The 21,363-nt window shown below is 43.6% G+C and overlaps 2 protein-coding genes across 3 annotated transcripts in view; one reads left to right on the forward strand and one right to left on the reverse strand.

Annotated features, from left to right (window-relative positions):
* Window positions 1–1,043: 1,043 nt before the first annotated feature.
* Window positions 1,044–18,633, reverse strand: N6AMT1 (N-6 adenine-specific DNA methyltransferase 1). Of its 2 annotated transcripts, none has more exons than XM_033961518.1 (7): window positions 18,536–18,633; window positions 16,300–16,432; window positions 15,699–15,785; window positions 9,924–10,014; window positions 7,322–7,405; window positions 4,879–5,020; window positions 1,044–1,277 (listed from the first exon to the last, which is right to left on the reverse strand). In XM_033961518.1, exons 1-7 carry the CDS (start codon window positions 18,558–18,560, stop codon window positions 1,171–1,173), a joined length of 669 nt encoding a protein of 222 aa, XP_033817409.1. In that variant the 5' UTR covers window positions 18,561–18,633; the 3' UTR covers window positions 1,044–1,170. The 2 variants fall into 2 exon arrangements, with proteins under 2 accessions (XP_033817409.1, XP_033817408.1); XM_033961517.1 differs by lacking the exon at window positions 18,536–18,633 and adding an exon at window positions 18,450–18,502.
* Window positions 18,583–21,363, forward strand: part of RPL18A (ribosomal protein L18a) — a 35,131-nt gene continuing 32,350 nt past the window's right edge. The window contains exon 1 of the mRNA XM_033961519.1: window positions 18,583–18,736. Coding sequence (XP_033817410.1) covers window positions 18,719–18,736 — 18 coding nt within the window. The 5' untranslated portion in view covers window positions 18,583–18,718. The remainder of the gene's footprint in view (window positions 18,737–21,363) is intronic.

A 21,363-nucleotide genomic window follows, 5' to 3' on the forward strand; every position in this document is an offset into this window, starting at 1 on the left:
AAGCTACAAATATGTTCTTCAAAGGTGTTGATTCTTTAGCTCTATGAAAGACTCACAAACAGAGATGCCAAGGAGGCTGTGAGATGCATTCATGTTTCCAGTACACACTATTATAGACAAGCACTGGAGAATGACACGGGGACAAATTTTTCCCCATCCCTGTGAAACTCATTTCCCGTCCCTGCCCCATTCCTGCAAGCTCTGTCCTCATTTGCACAAGCCTCCAACACTTTCAAATCCTAAGTAGCAACATTCTAGAGCTCAGATTGTGATGTCATAATGCCTCATCCCACCAATGCCTAAGCTCCGTCCTCTTCTGCCCAAGCCTCAAACACTTTCAAATCCTAAGTAGCAACATTCTAGAGCTGAGATTGTGATGTCATAATGCCTCATTCCACCAATGCCTAAGCTCCGTCCTCATCTGCATAAGCCTCAAACATTTTCAAATCCTAAGTAGCAACATTCTAGAGTTCAGATTGTGATGTCATAATGCCTCATTCCACCAATGCCTAAGCTCTGTCCTCATCTGCACAAGCCTCAAACACTTTAAAATCCTAAGTAGCAACATTCTAGAGCTCAAATTGTGATGTCATAATGCCTCATCCCACCAATGCCTAAGCTCCATCCTCTTCTGCCCAAGCCTCAAACACTTTCAAATCCTAAGTAGCAACATTCTAGAGCTCAGATTGTGATGTCATAATGCCTCAATCCACCAATGCCTAAGCTCCGTCCTCATCTGCACAAACCTCAAACACTTTAAAATCATAAAGTGTGGTTAAGGCAGAGAATACAGGATTGGGAGAGGAAGAGCAACAAATCTGTCCCTGTGTCATTCTCTAACCAGCACACAGAGTGAAGACCTGGAAAGAAATTGTCTAAAAATGCCGACAGTCCAAATAAGGTAGGCCTGTTATTGCCAAACAGCCAAGTTGATTCATTTAATCTTAGGGCTCTGTGGTAGAATCTTTGGGTTACCAGATGATCTCTAAAACTTGCTAAATTCCCCTATCTAACCTGTTACAGAGACACAACAGTCTAACTGAAAGAGTTTAAAACGAATGTTTATAGTTATTTGAGTCTGTTAAGACCTTACCATAACATGGCTCTTTGACAAAAACTGTCATCACAACAGCAGTTTTATACAGTATATAAAAAATGTCAACATATTTGTCAGGATTTCCAGAATTTCAGAACAGCAAGAGTTTCTCTTCCTGCTTGTCTAGAGAGAGCCACCGTGCCCCCTAAACCACATTTCTTCATGGTTTCTAGAATTTGATCTATAAATAAAAAAGAATATTTAGCATAGATAATTTCAGTAAATTTCTGATAGTTTTATTTGAAAATAGAGATATAAACAGCAAAAAAACAATTAAAAAAAAAATGATCTTCAGACCTAAAATTTTCATTTAATTTACTCCCTCTTTTACAAAATTGTAATGCGTTTTTTAGCGCCGGCTGCGGCAGTAACAGCTCCGATGTTCATAGAATTCCTATGAGCATAGGAGCTTTTACCGCCATAGCTGGCAGTTTTGTAAAAAAAAAAAAAAGGGGGTTAGTTTCTTGACTACACAAGTTTTTATCTTGTTCTGTCTTTTTTTAATATTTTTTTTTGTTATGTTAAAACAAAAGCTGCTGCTAGAGGCCGTCGGCCATTTTGAAGAGGCAGCCATGTTGGGCAGGCGCAAGTGGGCTGGGCATCACTCTTGCCTGTTCCCTCCCCCAAGATAGGGCTCCAGAAAAAGGAGGATGGATTGAGCCATCCAGGTTTTACTTCTATTGCTTTCAACCTGGATGGCTCAATCTGTCCTCTTTTTCTGGAGCCACATGGCAACCCTACCCCAAGGCCTTGATTTTCCCACAGTCTGCTAGGTATGACTTAGCCCCAGATATTTTGCTGCCAGTGCTTAGACATGGCCTGGCACTGAACATCCAGGACTAATTTTGACCATGGCTGTCAGTGTTTACAAAGAAATGCTGACTATTGACCAATTTATGCGCTATATCAGGGGTAGGGAACTCCGGTCCTCGAGAGCCGCATTCCAGTCGGGTTTTCAGGATTTCCCCAATGACTAGGCATTGAAAGCAGTGCATGCAAATAGATCTCATGCATATTCATTGGGGAAATCCTGAAATCCCGACTGGAATACGGCTCTCGAGGACCGGAGTTCCCTACCCCTGCCATATAGTTTACGAAGAACGCCACTAACCATTTTAATATCCAGCCTCTAGGCCAGGGGTGGGCAACTCCAGTCCTCGAGAGCCGTATTCCAGTCAGGTTTTCAGGATTTCCCCAATGACTATGGATTGAAAGCAGTGCATGCAAATAGATCTCATGCATATTCATTGGGGAAATCCTGAAAACCCAACTGGAATACGGCTCTCAAGGACCGGAGTTCCCTACCCCTGCCATATAGTTTACGAAGAACGCCACTAACCATTTTAATATCCAGCCTCTAGTCCAGTGGTTCCCAACCCTGTCCTGGAGGAACACCAGGCCAATTGGGTTTTCAGGCTAGCCCTAATGAATATGCATGAAGCAAATTTGCATGCCTATCACTTCCATCATATGCAAATCTCTCTCATGCATATTCATTGGGCTAGCCTGAAAACCCGATTGGCCTGCTGTTCCTCCAGGACAGGGTTGGGAATCACTGCTCTAGGCCAGGGGTGGGCAACTCCAGTCCTCGAGGGCTGGAATCCAGTCAGGTTTTCAGGATTTCCCCAATGAATATGCATTGAAAGCAGTGCATGTCAATAGATCTCATGCATATTCATTGGGGAAATCCTGAAATCCCGACTGGAATACGGCTCTCGAGGACCGGAGTTCCCTACCCCTGCGCTATATGGATGTTTCATGAGCACAGTTTGGGCTGAGCCTACAGCTGATGTTTTCCTCCAGTTCAGGCTGTCCCTGTAGACCAGAGGCTTTGCCAGTCTGCCAGACTGTTGGCCCTCTCACTTAGGAGCATTATTTTAAGCAAAAACAGGAAGACAATTGTGCAGAATCCTGTCTCCAGCTGATGGTTTTGTTTAGCTCCAGGGTTGAAGGAGTAGGCTAGCAAACTTATAGAAGAAATGCTGTTGATTATGTTGATTTTTAGTTTTGATAGTATGCTCGCATTTACTTGTTGTTTATATTTCTTGCGGTTTTTAGTGCCGGCTATGGCGGTAAAAGCTCCTATGCTCAGGAATTCTATGAACATCGGAGCTGTTACTGCCACAGCCGGCGCTGAAAACCGCATTACAATTTTGTAAAAGAGGGAGTAAATTTATTTGCTGTTTATATTGGGTGATGCGCCCCAGTATGAGGAAGGGATGGGTAAGGCTACATTTGACAATACATTTACATCACTTAACAGACTAAACAAGATCTTTCTGTAACAAAGAAAAATACATTAACCTGCTTGGATATTCCCTCTTGTACAAAACCATTCTAAGAGGCAAAATGACAAGCATTTCACAATATGCATCAATGACACAGTGTACAGGTCTTTTCTCTACCTCTTCCAGCATTTCAGAGCAGCACTGTCTCTCTTCACCAGTGACCCCTTTCCATTCCCTTCCCCCCCTTATTCCTTTCCCAGTACCCGTTTTTTTGTTGTTGTTTTTTTACCTTAACTGCTTTATTACTTTGGCATCATGGGTAAAAAAAACCTGTATGTCAATAAAGTTATCTAAATCTGTCTGTTCCGTTTGTCTGTCTGCTGCACCTGCCTTTCTCATCGGCAAGTGCTAGATTACAGCAAACTCCCTTCTCCCTTGCAGTCTATCGGACGGGCTGCAGGGGGAGACAGAAGCACTAGCTAGGAGACAGAAGTACTTCTTTCCTTTGCTTGCTGCTCCCGATCTGCAGACTTACTGGGAAAATACTGAGGGCAGTGGCGTAGTAAGGGGTGGGGGTGACGGCACTTCTCCACCCTCCCATGCCATGCTTGCGCCCTCACATACTAATCTAATCTTCTATTTGTGCGTCGCTCATACCTATACAGGGGAGAGTGGGGGTGGGGGAAGGGGCAGAAAAGAGGAGAAGATGCAGGAGATTAAGTGTCGAACCTCTTTAAATTTTTGCCAGCGCAAGCAACTTCTCTGGCCTGTTGTTCACGCCAGCCTGGCTCACTCTGAAATCACTTGCAGGTCGTGGGGCCAGGAAATGACATCAGATGGAAAGCTTATGCCGACGCGAGCAGCAGGCCAGAGAAGCTTCTCGTGCTGGCGAAGGTTTAAAGAGTACGGGTGTGGGAAGTGAGGCTGCAAATGTGGCGTGGGAGACGCGGAAGGAGCGAGGAGCGGAGAGGAGGGTATGGGGGGGGGGGCATCTTGCTATTCTTTGAGATTCTGTATGGAATGTTGCTACTCTTTGGGATTGTAGAATCTTGTTACTCTCTGGGATTCCAGAATCCTGCTATTCTTTGAGATTCTGTATGAAATGTTGCTACTCTTTGGGATTCCAGAATTTAGAACAGGCGCTTCCTTACCTCACTACAACACTGACTGGGGTACTCAGGCATCTACAGAGTTGGTGCTTATGTCAGTCTCTTGTAAGTGAAAAATGTCAATCTGTACTAGGTAATTGAACATAAAGTATCAAGCCAGGGACTTAATTATGCCCCAAAATTAAACGTCAAACAATAGCATTTAGTTTCATCCAAAAAAGGCCAATATGCAGATTAAATTGGGAGAGAGGTCCGATGAGGCTCCTCATTTTGAGGTCTGCTTCAGGACCAGGGTAATGTTCACTCAAATGCGGCCAACCATTCAGGAAGTAACTATGCCAGAATCCAAATTATTGTACATTTTGTCTTTAGGTTCATTTTATTTCTATGGATATTGTATTAAGTAATGTGAATGATGTGGGACGAGTCATATTGATTTTTCTACCTGGATTGTTGTCTTTAAGTACAACTAAATAAAAGAGGCCTCCTTTGGAAAGAAGATCAGAGACATATGGAAAGAGTCTGTCCATGACTTCTCTCCCATTTTGGCCTCCAGCCCAGGCCGCCTCAATTCCACAGCTTCCCACCTGAGATGCAAAGGGGAAAATGGAAAGAAAATTAGGATTTCTAAACTCACTTCAGAAAAACTGACCAGCGGGCGCATTTGCACACGCAACTTACAGAATAAGATCAGTTCCAAGCGTAACTTAATAACTTAATTGGTAGCTAATTGGTGTTCACTGGCACAATATTCTAAACGTTGTGTACTAAAGAACAGCAATACTCTTTGTGATCCTCTCAACACTATTTTGTTACAACGCCCATCACTGAAATTAGCTAGACCAGGGATCTCAAAGTCCCTCCAAGTTGAGGGCCGCAATCCAGTTGGGTTTTCAGGATTTCCCCAATGAATATGCATTGAAAGCAGTGCATGCACATAGATCTCATGCATATTAATTGGGGAAATCCTGAAAACCCGACTGGATTGCAGCCCTCAAGGAGGGACTTTGAGACCCCTGAGCTAGACTGATTTCTACAAGGTCTAGAGCAGGGGTGTCAAAGTCCCTCCTCGAGGGCCACAATCCAGTTGGGTTTTCAGGATTTCCCCCAATGAATATGCATGAGATCTATTTGCATGCACTGCTTTCATTGTATGCTAATAGATCTCATGCATATTCATTGGGGAAATACTGAAAACCCGACTGGATTGTGGCCCTCGAGGAGGGACTTTGACACCCCTGCTCTAGAGCTTTTAGTTAGGTTGGACCATCTTTGTGGAACTCAATATCCTCCGCTGTTAATAATTTATTCCGTTTCGTATTCTGTACAATTTTGAAAATGCCTTTAACATCTTTGGGCTCCTTTCACAAAGCTGCACTAGTGATTCCGGTGTGGCAAATAGGAACTGAATGGGTTTCATCGTATTTGCCACGCTGGAATTGCCAGCACGCCTTTGTAAAAGGAGTCTCTTATATTCTATAATATTTTGATGATTTGAATCAGGATGTGTTTTATCATCTTTTAAAGTTGTATGTAGATATGCTTTTGATTGTTTTATTAGATCATAAGATGTATTGTATATCTAAACTGTTTCTTCATTCAGTTGTAAACCTCTTTAATGCTAATTATCAAACGTGATATATCAAATCTTCTTCTGAACTCTGTCTATCAAGGCAGCATTAACTGCTTTTGGTAAAGCCTGTTCTGGTCACTGCCAGCTTCTTCTCTTCAGCTGGATGAACCTGGTGACCCTCACAGACCCTGCTGTCTCCACCTCCAGCAGCAACCTGTTGCTTAGACTACTTTATTCGGATCCTATCTATTCCTTTCTTTTTATTTTTAAATCAAAACATTTTTAAATTTAAGAAATTAACATACTCCAAGACAACAGAAAAAGCACCCAATTACAAAGAAACCATTCTACAGCTTTGATAGTGAGTTACAAATGTATAACCCTTACCTATCAATGCCCCACTGACCTCTAAACAGCTACCCCAAGCCACGCATCCTATCCAACCTTTTAATTTAGAATTATGTCACCTTGACCTGTATGTTAGATAAGGCGGAATAACAAGAGCTTAATAAACATGAACTCATATTTTCTGTTTGTCTACCTGCCCTTTACTACGTCTTGTCTGTGAGGTTTGTGTTACAGATGGATAGACAAATGGACAAACATAAGAGAAGCACTTAATAAAGCAAATTAAGAACATGGAGGCACTTGAATAGGAAAAGACTGACATAAGAACATAACAATAGCCTTACTGGGTCAGACCAATGGTCCATCAAGCCCAGTAGCCCATTCTCATGGTGGCCAATCCAGGTTCCTAGTACCTGGCCAAAATCCAAGGAGTAGCAGAGGCTGCTATAGGGGAAAGCACCCTTCAGGGATTCAAGAAAAGGTTAGATAAGTTCCTGCTGGACCAGAACATACGTGGATAAGGCTAGACTCAAATAGGGCACTGGTCTTTGACCTAAGGGCCACCGCGTGAGCCGACTGCTGGGCACGATGGACCACTGGTCTGACCCAGCAGCGGCAAATCTTATGTTCTTAGAATCCCAAGGAATAGCAAGATTCTGGATTCCTAGAGAGTAACAAAATTCTAGAATCCCAATGAGTAGCAACATTTCATACAGAATCTCAAAGAATAGCAGGATTCCGGAATCCCAAAGAGTAGCAACATTCCATACAGAATCTCAAAGAATAGCAGGATTCCGGAATCCCAGAGAGTAACAAGATTCTAGAATCCGAAAGAATAGCAACATTCCATGCTACCGATCCAGGGCAAGTAGTGGCTTCACTCATGTCTTTCTCAATAACAGACTATGGACTGACAATGAGTGTAATGCTATTAAAACTTGGAATTTCATGTTTCACATTTGCTTACCTCTTCAGATGGAGTTACTACATAAGGAGGGTTGAACATCAGAATATCTACTATTCCACATAATCTTGGTAATAATCCTTGGACCTTGTTATAGAAGAGAAGGTATGAAAACAGTATTTAAATTCAAGTTTATGGTTGTTGCGTCAATAATTTATCCAAAGTGGAGTTTGAGGCAGGTTACAACAGCATTAACATTATACATAAATAAACATACAGTTCAAATTAGAATCAAATTAGAATTCTAATAAAGAATTCTGATTTCACATAGCGTTTTCACCGTCATGCTAAACCTTTAACCAGGATTTCTGGAAGTCATGTTTTTAGATTTTTGCGATCAAAGATATTAGGGAAAGAGGATGGGACTTGTATACGGCCTTTTTGTGATGACACATTCAAAGTGATTTATATATATACAGGGACTTATTTTATATCTGGGGCATGGAGGATTAAGGGCTAGATTATTAAAACTGCATTAAAATCTGATGGGCCGCTATTGCAGTCATTATTGTAGTAATTTCAAAAAGGCGAGTCATTCTTCAAAAACCTCGCATGCAAATAAGGTTGGCGGAGACCAACGAAGATTTTCTAAATTTGCACGTGCTTATCGCAGGTAATAGCAATGGGCACATGTGCAAAATATATGCAAAAATTAGACACCCCCCTCAAATTGATTGGCAGGAGGGATGCCCACTCCCTCCCACTGCTGAAGTCAAGCAATCCCCTCCTCACACACACACGGCAGCAGACCAAAACAATGGCCAATCAGGGACTTCCTTAGACTCCTCCTTATGGAAGTCCCTGATTGGCTCAGCTGCCTCAGGCCCCTCCTAAGGCCGTCATTGCCGCGCAGAAGTCCGGAGGAGCAGGAGGGACTGAGCACCCCTCCTACTTCCAACTTTTCAAGGTACCGTGAGTGGGAGGGGGCGTCCGCTGGCAGGAGGGAGTCGGCATCCCTCCTGCCATATTTTTAAGCGCGGGTCAGGTTTTCAGTGGGCCGGCGGGCTGTTCAGCAGGGGTGTTCGGCCGGCCACAGGTGTGCGGGTGAGGAGAGGAACGATGGTAGGAGGGACCGGGCATCCCTCCTGCCATTTGCGGGTCGTGGGGAGCGGTTTTTTGACAGGTCTCGGCCATTTTTTTTTTTTTTTTTTATGGGACAGATATTTTGCTTGTGTAACACACACAAAATATCTGTGCCTTGGAAAAAAATGAATAATAAAAGAAGGGCAGATCTCTCAAAAAACGGCAGAACTGTCGGCAACAGAGTTACTGACAGGTCTGCAGCAGTCGGGTTTGACAATAGTAAAATCCGATTCAAAATAGCAAGTAATTGTTAGTGAATCAATCGCTTGGCTATTTTGCATGGGGTTTTACTAATTTGCATGGGAGGATCGGATCGGGTAGGAGATTAATCGGACAGCAGTTTAGTGAATCGGGTCAGGGAACGAATGCAAAAGCAGTAAAACTGGTTTTGCAATCGTCGGTAAGTTTAGTGAATCTAGGCCTAAGTCTGTCCCCACACGCCTTATGATACCATTTTAGTAGCCTTCCTCTGGACCGACTCCATCCTTTTTATATTTTTTTGAAGATGCGGCCTTCAGAATTGTACATAATATTCTAAACGAGGTCTCACCAGAGTCTTATACAGAGGCATCAATACCTCCTTTTTCCTACTGGCCTTACCTCTCCCTATGCACCCTAGCATCCTAGCTTTTGCTATCACCTTTTCAACCTTTTTGGCCATCTTAAAATCATCAAGATAGTGATGGAAATTTGAGTGAGAGAAGCAGAAGTTGTGAAGGGGAAGGACAGGTAATAGACGATGTACCACCTTTCAAAGTAATGCCAGAGTGGTGTACAAAGTATTGTAAACTATTAAACCTAAAGGTGGTGATAGGGAGTAAGAGGCAACATTGCGATAGAGGTGAGAGTGTGCCAACGACAGTGATTCTGAGGAGGAAAATGTGAGAGAGACCCATACAGAGGTGTTGGGGTAAATGGGAGAGATGAAAGTGCCGTCAGGAGGAGAAGAGCTGCTGTGTGTCAGGCTGCGGCCTCCTCTCTTGGCCAAAACTTGACTGGTATGTTGAACCCCTTGAAGTTCGTACTTAGAACTCCTTTTACAAAGACCCAGTAGCGATTCCCCTACAGAAAACGCACCAAAAGCCCATTCAATTCCTATAGGCTTTGATGAGTTTGCCGCAAGAGAATCTCCACTACTACTTTGTAAAAGGGGCCCTTAATGACTTATCATTAAAAATGTTTAAGCACGTGTAATTAACCGCAAACTTTCAAGTTCTTTCATCCACTTGTAGCTTTATTATTTAATCTTTTCTTAACTGCATAGAACTTAATGGTTATGCGGTCTAGAAATTGCTTTTATGTTATGTGATGTATTTACTAGTTATATATGCTTTTTCAGAAACAGTTTTCTTTTAATAAAATGTCTTTTTTTCAAAAACTGTGACAAAATATAATATGAAAACAAAAATGTAGAGAAAAAAAACCTACTAATGAGATGCAAAAAGAAAACAGAATCAAGCCACAGAAAACTTGAGCAATCCTGAAAGAGGGGATGCTTTTGTAGGTGTGTGGGACATCTCACCAAGTCAGTAATTACTGGCTGAATATCTACTTTGTTCCGCAGTGCTGTCTGCTGTGTACAGAAAGCTGCTGAGGGGTTGATGTCTGTACATCTGTAACCAAACAAAAATACTTGATCAAACACATAAAACATACGATGAAATCTTCTGCCCAATGTGCGGCAGCGGCCAAAAAACAGGATGCTAGGAATTATTAAAAAAGGGATGGTTAACAAGACTAAGAATGTTATAATGCCCCTGTATCGCTCCATGGTGCGACCTCACCTGGAGTATTGCGTTCAATTCTGCTCTCCTTATCTCAAGAAAGATATAGTGGTGCTAGAAAAGGTTCAAAGAAGAGCGACCAAGATGGTAAAGGGGATGGAACTCCTCTCGTAAGAGGAAAGACTAAAAAGGTTAGGGCTCTTCAGCTTGGAAAACAGATAGGATAGGGGAGATAGGATTGAAGTCTACAAAATCCTGAGGAGTAGAATGGGTACAAGTGGATCGATTTTTCACTCCGTCAAAAATTACAAAGACTAGGGGACATAAGAACATAAGAAATGCCTGCACCGGATCAGACCTTGGGTCCATCTAGTCCGACGATCCGCACACACGGAGTCCCAGCCAGGCCTATCCTGGCGAATACCTTAGTTATTCGTATCCCTCAATGTGGTTTTCAAGAAGATGTGCATCCAACTTGCCCTTAAAACCTTGAATGGTGGTTTCCCCCACAACCTCTTCCGGGAGAGTTTTCCAGGTGTTCACCACTCGCTGTATGAAGCAGAACTTTCTGACATTCGTCCTGGCCCTGTCCCCCCTCAGCTTTGACACTTGACGAAGTTACATGGAAATACTTTTAAAACCAATAGGAGGAATTTTTTTTTCACTCAGAGAATAGTTAAGCTCTGGAACGTGTTGCCAGAGGATGTGGTAAGAGCTAATAGCGTAGCTGGTTTTAAGAAAGGTTTGGATAAGTTCCTGGAGGAAAAGTCCATAGTCTGTTATTGAGAAAGACATGGGGGAAGCCACTGCTTGCCTTGGATCGGTAGCATGGAATATTGCTACTCTTTGGAGTTCTAGAATCTTGTTACTCTCTGGGATTCCGGAATCTTGCTATTCTTTGAGATTCTGAATGGAATGTTGCTACTCTTTGGGATTCTAGAATCTTGTTACTCTCTGGGATTCCGGAATCTTGCTATTCTTTGAGATTCTGAATGGAATGTTGCTACTCTTTGGGATTCTAGAATCTTGTTACTCTCTGGGATTCTGGAATCTTGCTATTCTTTGAGATTCTGTATGGAATGTTGCTACTCTCTGCGATTCTAGAATTTGTTACTCTCTGGGATTCCGGAATCTTGCTATTCTTTGAGATTCTGAATGGAATGTTGCTACTCTTTGGGATTCTAGAATCTTGTTACTCTCTGGGATTCCGGAATCTTGCTATTCTTTGAGATTCTGAATGGAATGTTGCTACTCTTTGGGATTCTAGAATGTTGTTACTCTCTGGGATTCTGGAATCTTGCTATTCTTTGAGATTCTGTATGGAATGTTGCTACTCTTTGGGATTCTAGAATCTTGTTACTCTCTGGGATTCTGGAATCTTGCTATTCTTTGAGATTCTGTATGGAATGTTGCTCCTCCTTGGGTTTTGGCCAGATACTAGTGACCTAGATTGGCCACCATGAGAATGGACTACTGGGCTTGATGGACCATTGGTCTGACCCAGTAAGGCTATTCTTATGTTCTTAGAGTATTGGTATAAAAACATTAAGTAGAGGTGGGCATCGAATATAAATAAGGCAGTGGCATACGTTCAAATTAAAGTTCCTCAAATAACAATTTGGAAAAGGGAAGCCAGAGTGGAATTGTCCATCTCAGAAAGTGTAGGAGTAGCTTCTTCCTTGGGTCTCCCCCTGCACTTCAGGGACATATACCCAAAAGCTTGCCTACTGTGCCCATGTGAGCAGGGGATTTCTGTCAGGTCAGCCATCCATTCACTTTTGGTGGTAAATGGGTGGAGAAGCAATGACAAATCACATCACTAAGTTGTTTGTGACTTGGTACTTTCCTACAGAGGACTGGCTTTACCTCTAAACAAAATCAGCATTTTCCTGTTTAACAACTATCTATAAGAACTATCAGCCAGCATCGCAACTTTCACATTTTGTATGGTTCATTACAGAAAGTGTGTTTAAGTGTCCAGAGAATGCCTGATCCAGTGGCTTCCAAGTTTTAGATCAGGGGTCGGCAAACATTTTTTGTAAAGGGCCAAGTAGTAAATCTTTTAGTTTCTGCGGGCCAAGGGGCAAACTCAGGGATATTTTTGTAGATAGGACTACTTAAATAACAAGCAAAAAACTAGTTTTTACAAATTTATTGAACAAAATATACCATAAGAATCAAAATAATAATAAAAAATATAAATAATAGATTTAAATAAATCCATTTTCTCTGGACACATTTCTTCGGCTGCGACAATTAAACATGATTTAATTAACTCGACGCCAGCCCTTTCCTTCCTTGGCTAATAAATTAGATACTCGTAAACTTACTTTAGTTGCAGCCTCATTTTCATTTTCGTGAAGAACTTGCTTTGCGATGAAATATTGGACATGGATACGCACTGGTCATAAAACGAGAACGATAAACCATACACAGAACAATTACAGATTCACGATAGAATAGCGATACATGTAGTACTATAAATGCTGCCAAATCCATGAATCTTAAACTCGCAAATATGGAGGGGGAGTGTAGTTTGGGGCGATAGACAGTTTTAGGGTGGTGGGATAGTTTTATGGAATGGAGGCAGCTGCAGGTCATTAGTTTTGGGGAAAGGAGCAGTTGCAGGGGTGGTACTTCTGAGAAGATGGGGGTCTTTGGGGGTGATGAGACAGTTTGGGGCAGAGTTTTGTGGAGTCTGGGCAGATTGGGGATATTGGAAGAGTTGCCAGGGGACATCTTTGAGGTCAGAAAACAAGAAGGAACAGTTTCAAAGGAGCAATTTCATAATCACAATGCTTCACTATAACTTAGTTTCTATGCCAGGATTGGGCAACCGTGGTCCCTCGAAGGCCAAAACCCATCCAGGCTTTCAAGATTTCCACAATGAATATGCATAATATCTATTTGCATACAATGGAAGCAGTACAAGTAAATCAATCTCCCGCCCTTATCCAGGGCGAGTAACACTTTTACATACAAAATAATACATTACAAATCACATCAACACAGCCCTCACTTTAACCAAAATACATACATACAAAGTATAAAAATACAAGTAACATGCAAATTGCTTCAACAGCAAGCATCGGTATACATCAGAATATAAAAATGCCTGTGATATACAAGTCACTAGCATGCCGAGTATCATTAAAACAGTGAATCAAGTAAAAAAAGGCCTTAGGGTGTTTGTCTAAGTATTCAGACCCATAGACCTCAGAAGTACCGTGCTGTATGTCTAATCTCTTCAAAGAACATACAGACCAATTACGGCACCCATGGTCGTCATAGGTCTCTATAACATTTTTTTTAGTTTTAAATTTTTATCTTAGTTTATTAGCTTATCAAAAAGTACTTATCTTTCGTCTATGCGGGTGGGGGTACGCACTCCGACATAGGCTATGTTTCGCCCCGAATGGGCTGTATCAAGGAATCCCCCTTATATCAAGCGACTCATGCTTCCCGCTATAGATTTTAAATCAGGAAAAACATCTAAAATTTAAAATCTATAGCGGGAAGCATGAGTCGCTTGATATAAGGGGGATTCCTTGATACAGCCCATTCGGGGCGAAACATAGCCTATGTCGGAGTGCGTACCCCCACCCGCATAGACGAAAGATAAGTACTTTTTTGATAAACTAAGATAAAAATTTAAAACTAAAAAAAATGTTATAGAGACCTATGACGACCATGGGTGCCGTAATTGGTCTGTATGTTCTTTGAAGAGATTAGACATACAGCACGGTACTTCTGAGGTCTATGGGTCTGAATACTTAGACCACAGGTGTCAAAGTCGGTCCTCGAGGGCCGGAATCCAGTCGGGTTTTCAGGATTTCCCCAATGAATATGAATGAGATCTATGTGCATGCACTGCTTTCAATGCATATTCATTGGGGAAATCCTGAAAACCCGACTGGATTACGGCCCTCGAGGAGGGACTTTGACACCCCTGACTTAGACAAACACCCTAAGGCCTTTTTTTACTTGATTCACTGTTTTGATTTTCAAAGAGGTCTTAAAACGTTTGAGCCTGATATAAATGAGTATCATTAAAACCAGTAAAACAAAACATCGGTGACCCACACTCTGCACTCAACAGTCACCACTATTCCTCTCTCGAGCACTCTCATACTCCATATTTCATCATACAGAACAAATGTCTTTTCAATGTTTTCTTAAAGTTATCTAAATTCTGCTGATGGAAGATATATTCTGGAAGGTTTTTGCATTCTCTAGGGCCAATGCAGTGAAAAACACTGCATTGGCCTAGGGATGTTGAAAGCTGCAAGTCCTGCACAGATGGGACAAACAAGTCAAAGTGCTCAGTAGACCGAAGCAAGCGAGCTGACTCATGTGGCATGATACTCTGGGCCAGTTGTTTGGGGGCCAACTTCTGAAGGCACATGAAGACGTTTACCAATGACTTGTGACGCATCCTGTCCTTTACCTTCAGCCAATATAACATGTTCACGTCTACTCAGTTTGAACAATGATCTTACCACAGAATTCTGAGCCACCTGTAACGCACACAAAACTGACTCAGGTACTCCCAAGAACACCATACTACAGTAGTCAAAACCAGATAATACCATCGACTGCAACACTATCCTAAACATTGGAGCCGCTAAGTAAGGCCTGAGTCCATTCACTAACCGAAGATGGAAATAAACCTTCCAAACTACTGCTAACAACTGCCCTCTCACGGTAAGACCAGAGTCCACAAGCACGCCGAGATACTTCACCTCCCATCTCACCAACACTCTCTCCCCCAGTATCTCAACTGCCTCTGGGACATTAACGCCCAGAGTCCTTGCAACACACAACACCTGCATCTTCTGAATGCTTAACTTCAACCTATTACGGTCCATCCAGTGTTTTATCGCTCCCACTATGACTGTAAGTGTGACGATGCCTCATCAAAATCCCCATCAAAGGGGAGAAAAATTGGATTTCATCTGCGTACAGTCGGAAGGATACACCAAGGTCTGAAAGCAGTTTACAAGATACAAATTACAAGATACAAGATTACAAGATACAAATTAAATAGAGCCGCAGAAACGGCTGATCCCCGGGGGACCCCTATCTTAACCTCCCTTCGACTCGACAATTGTCCTTCCATTAGAACTTCCTGCTGTCTCCCTTGCAGAAACGACTCAAACCAAGCTACAACTGACCCACGAATCCCACAACCCATCAGTATATTTAACAAAATCACACGGTCCACAGTATCGAACGCTGCTGAAATGTCTAGAAACACCACTAAGAATTGTTTTCCCATATTCATAGTGGAAATCTTGAAAATCCAACTGGGTTGTGGCCCTCAAGTACCACAGTTGCTCACCCCCCATTCTGGGACTTATTTCTCTGGAACCCCCAGCCTGATCTGACCTATTTTCTACTTCAGTGACTCTTTTCATCAGGTTTTTCTCCCAGCCTATTTCAGTTCACCAACACCTGTTTGACATTCCAGTTTGAGATTACTTAAACAACTGACGTGCATTTATTTTGACAGTAAAATAGAATTTATGTAATTTTTGGTACAATTATTATAAACATTCACAATGGTTACTTACACATATAAAGTCTGGGATCCAATAATTGAACCTAGAAATGCAGATATCACACCAGATCCAGATCCAACTTCAAGAGAGATCTCAATTCTACAACAGGATAAATCAGTTGACCATGATGACAAATTTCATAATGGAAATTCAATGCACATATTGAGACATGAAAGCTATGTCAATTGCAAATAAGAGGCAATTCTTACCTCACAACAATTTACAAAACAGACACAGAAGGGTCCTACAATTTAACCATCTCCTTTGCGGTCTGAATCTCGCAAAGGAAATGGTTAGGATAGGCTGGAGTGAGCTTCAACGGCAGCTCCAGATTGACTTTGTCATAACTTTTAGCCCTCGGGAACCAACATATTTCAGGTTCTAGGTATAGTGCATCTACCACCCTTTTTGTAAAAAAGTATTTCCTTAGATCAATGGTACCCAACCCTGTTTTGGAGGACCACCAGGCCAATTGGGTTTTCAGGCTAGCCATAATAAATATGCATGAGAGAGATTTGCATATAATGGAAGTGGCAGGTATGCAAATCTGCTCCATGCATATTCATTGTGAAACCAAGATGGAGCAATGGAAAGACATTTCAATATATAATACCTCCGTTTCTTTAATTCGTCTGCATCTTTTTCCAGAGCATCAATTAAAAGAAAAGTGTCTTCAGCTGGGTCATACACCTCACTAAAATCTCCACGTCCAACATGCGAGTAAAGAGGCGTAGGATACATTATACCTAAGGGAAGACACAGACATTATTTTCTGACTGTAGGAAGAATCAGAGCAGAACAAAACAGGATGAGAACCAGCTGAAGTAAGGGATCTGCTTCACAAAACAGAAGATAGTTTTGTTTTACTAATGGCGGAGTGGCCTAGTTGGTTAGAGCAGCAGGCCGAGAACCAGTTGCATGTCAATCACACTTAGGCGCCCATTACCGAATCGCGCTTAGCAGCGCCTAACTTAAAAATTAGGGGTTCATAATCAAAACACAAATACATCCAAAATCCTGTCCAAGTTTGCAGTCGTCCAAGTGCCGATAATCGAAATTGGCTTTTGGACGTATCTAGGGACTTTTTAGGCCTCTGAATTCCGCTGTGCGTCCAGAGCTGAAAGGGGCGTTTTTAGAGGAGTGGTTAGGGCAGGATGTGGGCCGACCTAGACCTAGTCATCCTGCAGTGATAATCGAAAGTTTGACGAGATTTCCTGGATGGAACTTATACGTTGTGACTTAGACAAAGTAAAATCAGGTATAAGTGCACAAAATGTATCCAAAGTGACCAGATAACCACTGCAGAGACCAGGTAAAGACCCCCCCTCCCCCCCGTATTCACTGATCCCATTGCATCCCCACAAAGATCAGAATAAAAATGTTCATACCTGCCTCCGGAACATCAGCAGCTGGCATAGGAAAGCCTAGCAGAGATGCACAGAGGTGGCTTAGGTAGTCTGGGGGGTGGGCTAGCGAAACATAGAGAGGAGGACCTAGGCCCATAAGCCACTCTAACCACAACATTCATAGTGGAAACTGTGAGCCCCCCCCCCCCAAACCCTACTGTGCTGCCATACAGGTTGCAACTAAAAACATAAGAATTGCTGGGTCAGACCAGTGGTCCATCCTGCCCGGCAGTCCGCTCACGCAGCAGCCCCCAGGTCAAAGACCAGTGCTCTAAATGAGTCCAGCCTCACCTGCGTACGTCCCAGATTAGCAGGAACTTGTCCAGCTTAGTCCTGAAACCCTGGATGGTGTTTTCCCCTATGACAGACCTGCATTGGGGTTGTAGCCAGGTGGGTATAGTGGGTTTTGGAGGTGTTTTGGGGGCTCACAATGACCCTCAAGGGAGTTGTACTGAGATGTTTATGTGGCACCCTTTTTGTGAAGTTCACAGCAGTGCCTTGTAAAGTGCCCCACTACTCTGTTGCCATGTCTGGGAGCCCAGTTCATCACAATGCTGGCCCCTCCCACCTCCAAAAGGTCTTGTTCTGGGCGTTTGGGACTTGGACGACTTTTTGGACAAGAATGCGGTATAAAGATAGACAACTTGGCGGTCTGGACGATCAAATGCCTGGATGTACAGACAGATGATTTTTTGGGGAAAAAATATTTTGGACGTATTTTTCGAGAACTGACATCCCTTTCGATTATGCCCCTCCATGTGCCTGTAATGAAGACCAGGGTTTTAAAGGCCTACATTATAGCCGCCTAAGTCCTTTAGAGAATTGCATCGAATGGCGCCTAAGTCCTTCTCAGTCCCTAAACACGCCAACTTAGGTGTTAGGCGCCACTAGGTATCATGCGACAGGCTGCTTTTTTGAGCCAATTTACTAATTAACCGTCTCCTTTACAATGCTGCGCTAACATTTTTAGCGCCAGCCGCCATAGCAATTCTATGAGTGTGGGAGCTGTTACTGAAAACGGGACATTTTTGGTGTCCCGAAGCGGTGGGTCGGGACAACGGGACGGTCGGCCCGAAAACGGGACTGTCCCGTTGAAAACAGGATGTATGGTCACCTTATGTATACCACCTTTTTTTTGTTATAGTTATACAACCACACTCAAAGCAGTTTACATACGGGTACTTGAAGCATATTTTCCTCTGTTCAGTGGGTTCACAATCTATCTAATGATGTACCTGAGGCAGTGGAGGATTAAGTGACTTGCTCAAGGTCAGAAGGAGCAGCACAGGATTTGAGCCCACAACCTCAGGGTGCTGAGCCGCCCCCCCCCTAAAAAAGTATGAGACGAACCCCTTACTTATGTCTGGGAACCCTAGAAATGTCTCTTTAAATCGCATACATCCTCAGCTCGGATTTAAAAGGTGGGGGAGGGGTCGCACTTACCACATAGTCCATTTAAGCTGTACATTCAAAGCCACGGCAAAGCCCCGCCTCCCGCCACTGACGGACAAACAAGGCAGCCAATGAGCTCCCCTCGTCCAACGGCGGGCTCCCGGAAGCTGTGCGCGTCAGCTTCCGGTGACGTCGCGAGCTCTTTCTTTCTTCGACGGCGGCGAGCGAGGCGCCATGAAGGCATCGGGGACCGTAAGGCCTTTTCCCGCCGCTCTTTGCCGTCCGGGGCCCGCGAGGCCGCTCGAAGCGCGACGGTTAGGGGGGGAACCGGGCGGCGGGCGGGAGCCGTGGCGGGGGCCGCCGAAGCGGGGCTTGGCTGCTTTTTTTGCGGTGGCGGCTTCTCGGGGACCAACATGGCGTCTTAGCATGTGGCGGTTGCGGGGTTGGAGGGCTCGAATTCCAGTGGGGCGGGGGCGACTAGAGCAGCTGCTGACTTTGAGCTCTGGAAGGGGGGAGAGGGGTTTCTCTTCAGCCATCCTTGGCTGAGCCCCTTTTCATTGTCTTTCTCTTTTTCCTATATAGAAGCATGACCCATCCCAAATGGCCCATCCGCAGGAACCATTATCTCTTCCTCGCAATCCAGTCGGGTTTTCAGGATTTCCTTGCACTGCTTTCATTGTATGCTAATGGATCTCATGCATACTCATTGGGGAAATCCTGAAAACCCGACTGCCATATTTTTACAAGTCCAAAATTCTTCAAGCAAAAACAGATGTCGAATGCAAAAAAACAGCTACGCTCTATGGGATCGTTCTCTAACTTCAAAAAATCATGAAAATCCTGACCCATTTGTCTTGCCTTGTTAGTCATATTTACATTGTCTGTTTCCCTTTGATTATTGTAATTCAATATTTTAATGTTTTTTACATCGCTTAGAATTCGGAATAAGCGATTAATCAAATACTTAATAAACTTGGAAACTTGGATTGCGGCCCTCGAGGAGGGACTTTGACACCCCTGGTCTAACTGCAGTGCCATTAGTTTATCACATCTGTCTCTTATCTACACTTCTCCCTCTGGATTCACGGGGGATAGGGACAGAGCCGGACCGTGAATGGTGAAATACTGCCAATATCTTCTGGTCCGGCTCTGACCCACCCCCACCTCCCTCCTGGCATCCCGGCCTTACCTGGTGGTCTAGCAGGCTTTCGGGCAGATCGCCAATAGGAAATAGCTGCCGTGAGTTCCCGTAGTCTCTCGAGACTACAAAGGGAACTCCCCACAGCCATTTCCTATTGGCGATCTACACGGGGCAGGAATGTAGGAAGATCGCTCCTGCCCCGAAAGCCCGCTAGACCACCAGGTAAGGCTGGGACGCCAGGGGGAAGGCTAAACTGTGGGGGGGGGGGTCTTTTTTCCCCCTCCCCAAAAAATCACGAATATGTGAAATTGCGATTGCTGAAACCGCGAATAGGGGGGAAGTGTATTAAGATGCTTTAATGCAGGGATCTCAAAGTCCCTCCTTGACGGCCGTAATCATGTCGGGTTTTCAGGATTTCCCCAATGAATATGCATGAGATCTATTCGCATATAATGAAAGCAGAGCTCATGCATACTCATTGGGGAAATCCTGAACACCCGACTGGATTGTGGCCCTCGAGGAGGGACTTTGACACCTCTGGTCTAACTGCAGTGCCATTAGTTTATCACATCTGTCTGCTATCTATTAAGATGCTTTAATGCAGGGATCTCAAAGTCCCTCCTTGAGGGCCGCAATCCAGTCGGGTTTTCAGGATTTCCCCCAATGAACATGCATGAGCTCTATTTGCATGTATTGCTTTCATTGTATGCTAATAGATCTCATGCCTATTCATTGGGGAAAACCTGAAAACCCGACTGGATTGCGGCCCTTGAGGAGGGACTTTGACACCCCTGCTCTAAGAGATCCTACGGGCCTATCCCAGGCTTTCTTGAAATCAGACACAGGCTCTGTCTCCACCACCTCTTCCACTGTTCCACGCTTCTACCACCTTTTCTGTAAAAAAAAGTATTTCCTATCAACTCTTAACTTCATCCTATGCCCTCTCATTGCAGAGTTTCCTTTCAAATGAAAGAGACTCAACTCATGCGCATTTATGCCATGTAGGTATTTAAACATCTCATGATATCTCCCCTCCAGCCTCCTCCAAAATATACAGATTGAGATCTTTAAGTCTGTTCCCATACGCCTTATGACAAAGACCACACACCATTTTAGTAGCCTTCCTCTGGACCGACTATCCTTTTTATATCTTTTTGAAGGTGTCGTCTCCAGAATTGTACTCAATATTCCAAATGAGGTCTCACCAGAGTCTTACACAGGGGCATCAATACCTCCTTTTTCCTATTGGCCATACCTCTCCCTATGTACCCTAGCATTTTTCTAGCTTTCGCCATCACCTTTTCAACCTGTTTGGCCATCGCATACAATCACACCCAAGTCCTGCTCTTCCGTCATGCACATAAGTTCTTCACCCCTAAACTGTACCGTGCCCTCTGGTTTTTGCAGCCCAAATGCACCACCTTGCATTTCTTAGCATTAAATTTTAGCTGCCAAATTTCACACCATTCTTCAACCTTCGCCAGGTCTTTCTTCATGTTATTCACAACATCCTGCGTGTCTACCCTATTGCAGATTTTGGTGTCACCAGCAAAGAGGCAAATCTTACCTGACAACAAACCCTTCAGCACTATCCTTTATAAAAATGTTGAAAAGAATAGGCCCAACAACAGAACCTTGAGGCACACCACTGGTAACATCCCTCTGTTGCCTTCCACTCAACCAGTTCCTGACCCATCCCGAGGGCTCTCAGTTTATTTATCAGACATCTCTGTGGAAC

Source organism: Geotrypetes seraphini, chromosome 10 (assembly GCF_902459505.1).
Source record: "Geotrypetes seraphini chromosome 10, aGeoSer1.1, whole genome shotgun sequence".
Classification (NCBI taxonomy): domain Eukaryota; kingdom Metazoa; phylum Chordata; class Amphibia; order Gymnophiona; family Dermophiidae; genus Geotrypetes; species Geotrypetes seraphini.

Bases quoted from the DNA above. Each gene is read 5' to 3' on its own strand.
- N6AMT1 (XM_033961517.1), bottom strand. From the start codon at position 18,489: ATGCGATTTAAAGAGACATTTCTAGGGTTCCCAGACATAA. The intron at 7,406-9,923 runs GTGAGATGTCCC...TTCTATAACAAG, and splicing joins AGCCAGTAATTACTGACTTG to GTCCAAGGATTATTACCAAG. The intron at 1,278-4,878 runs GTAGAAAAATCA...TTTTATTTATAG, and splicing joins ACTTAAAGACAACAATCCAG to ATCAAATTCTAGAAACCATG.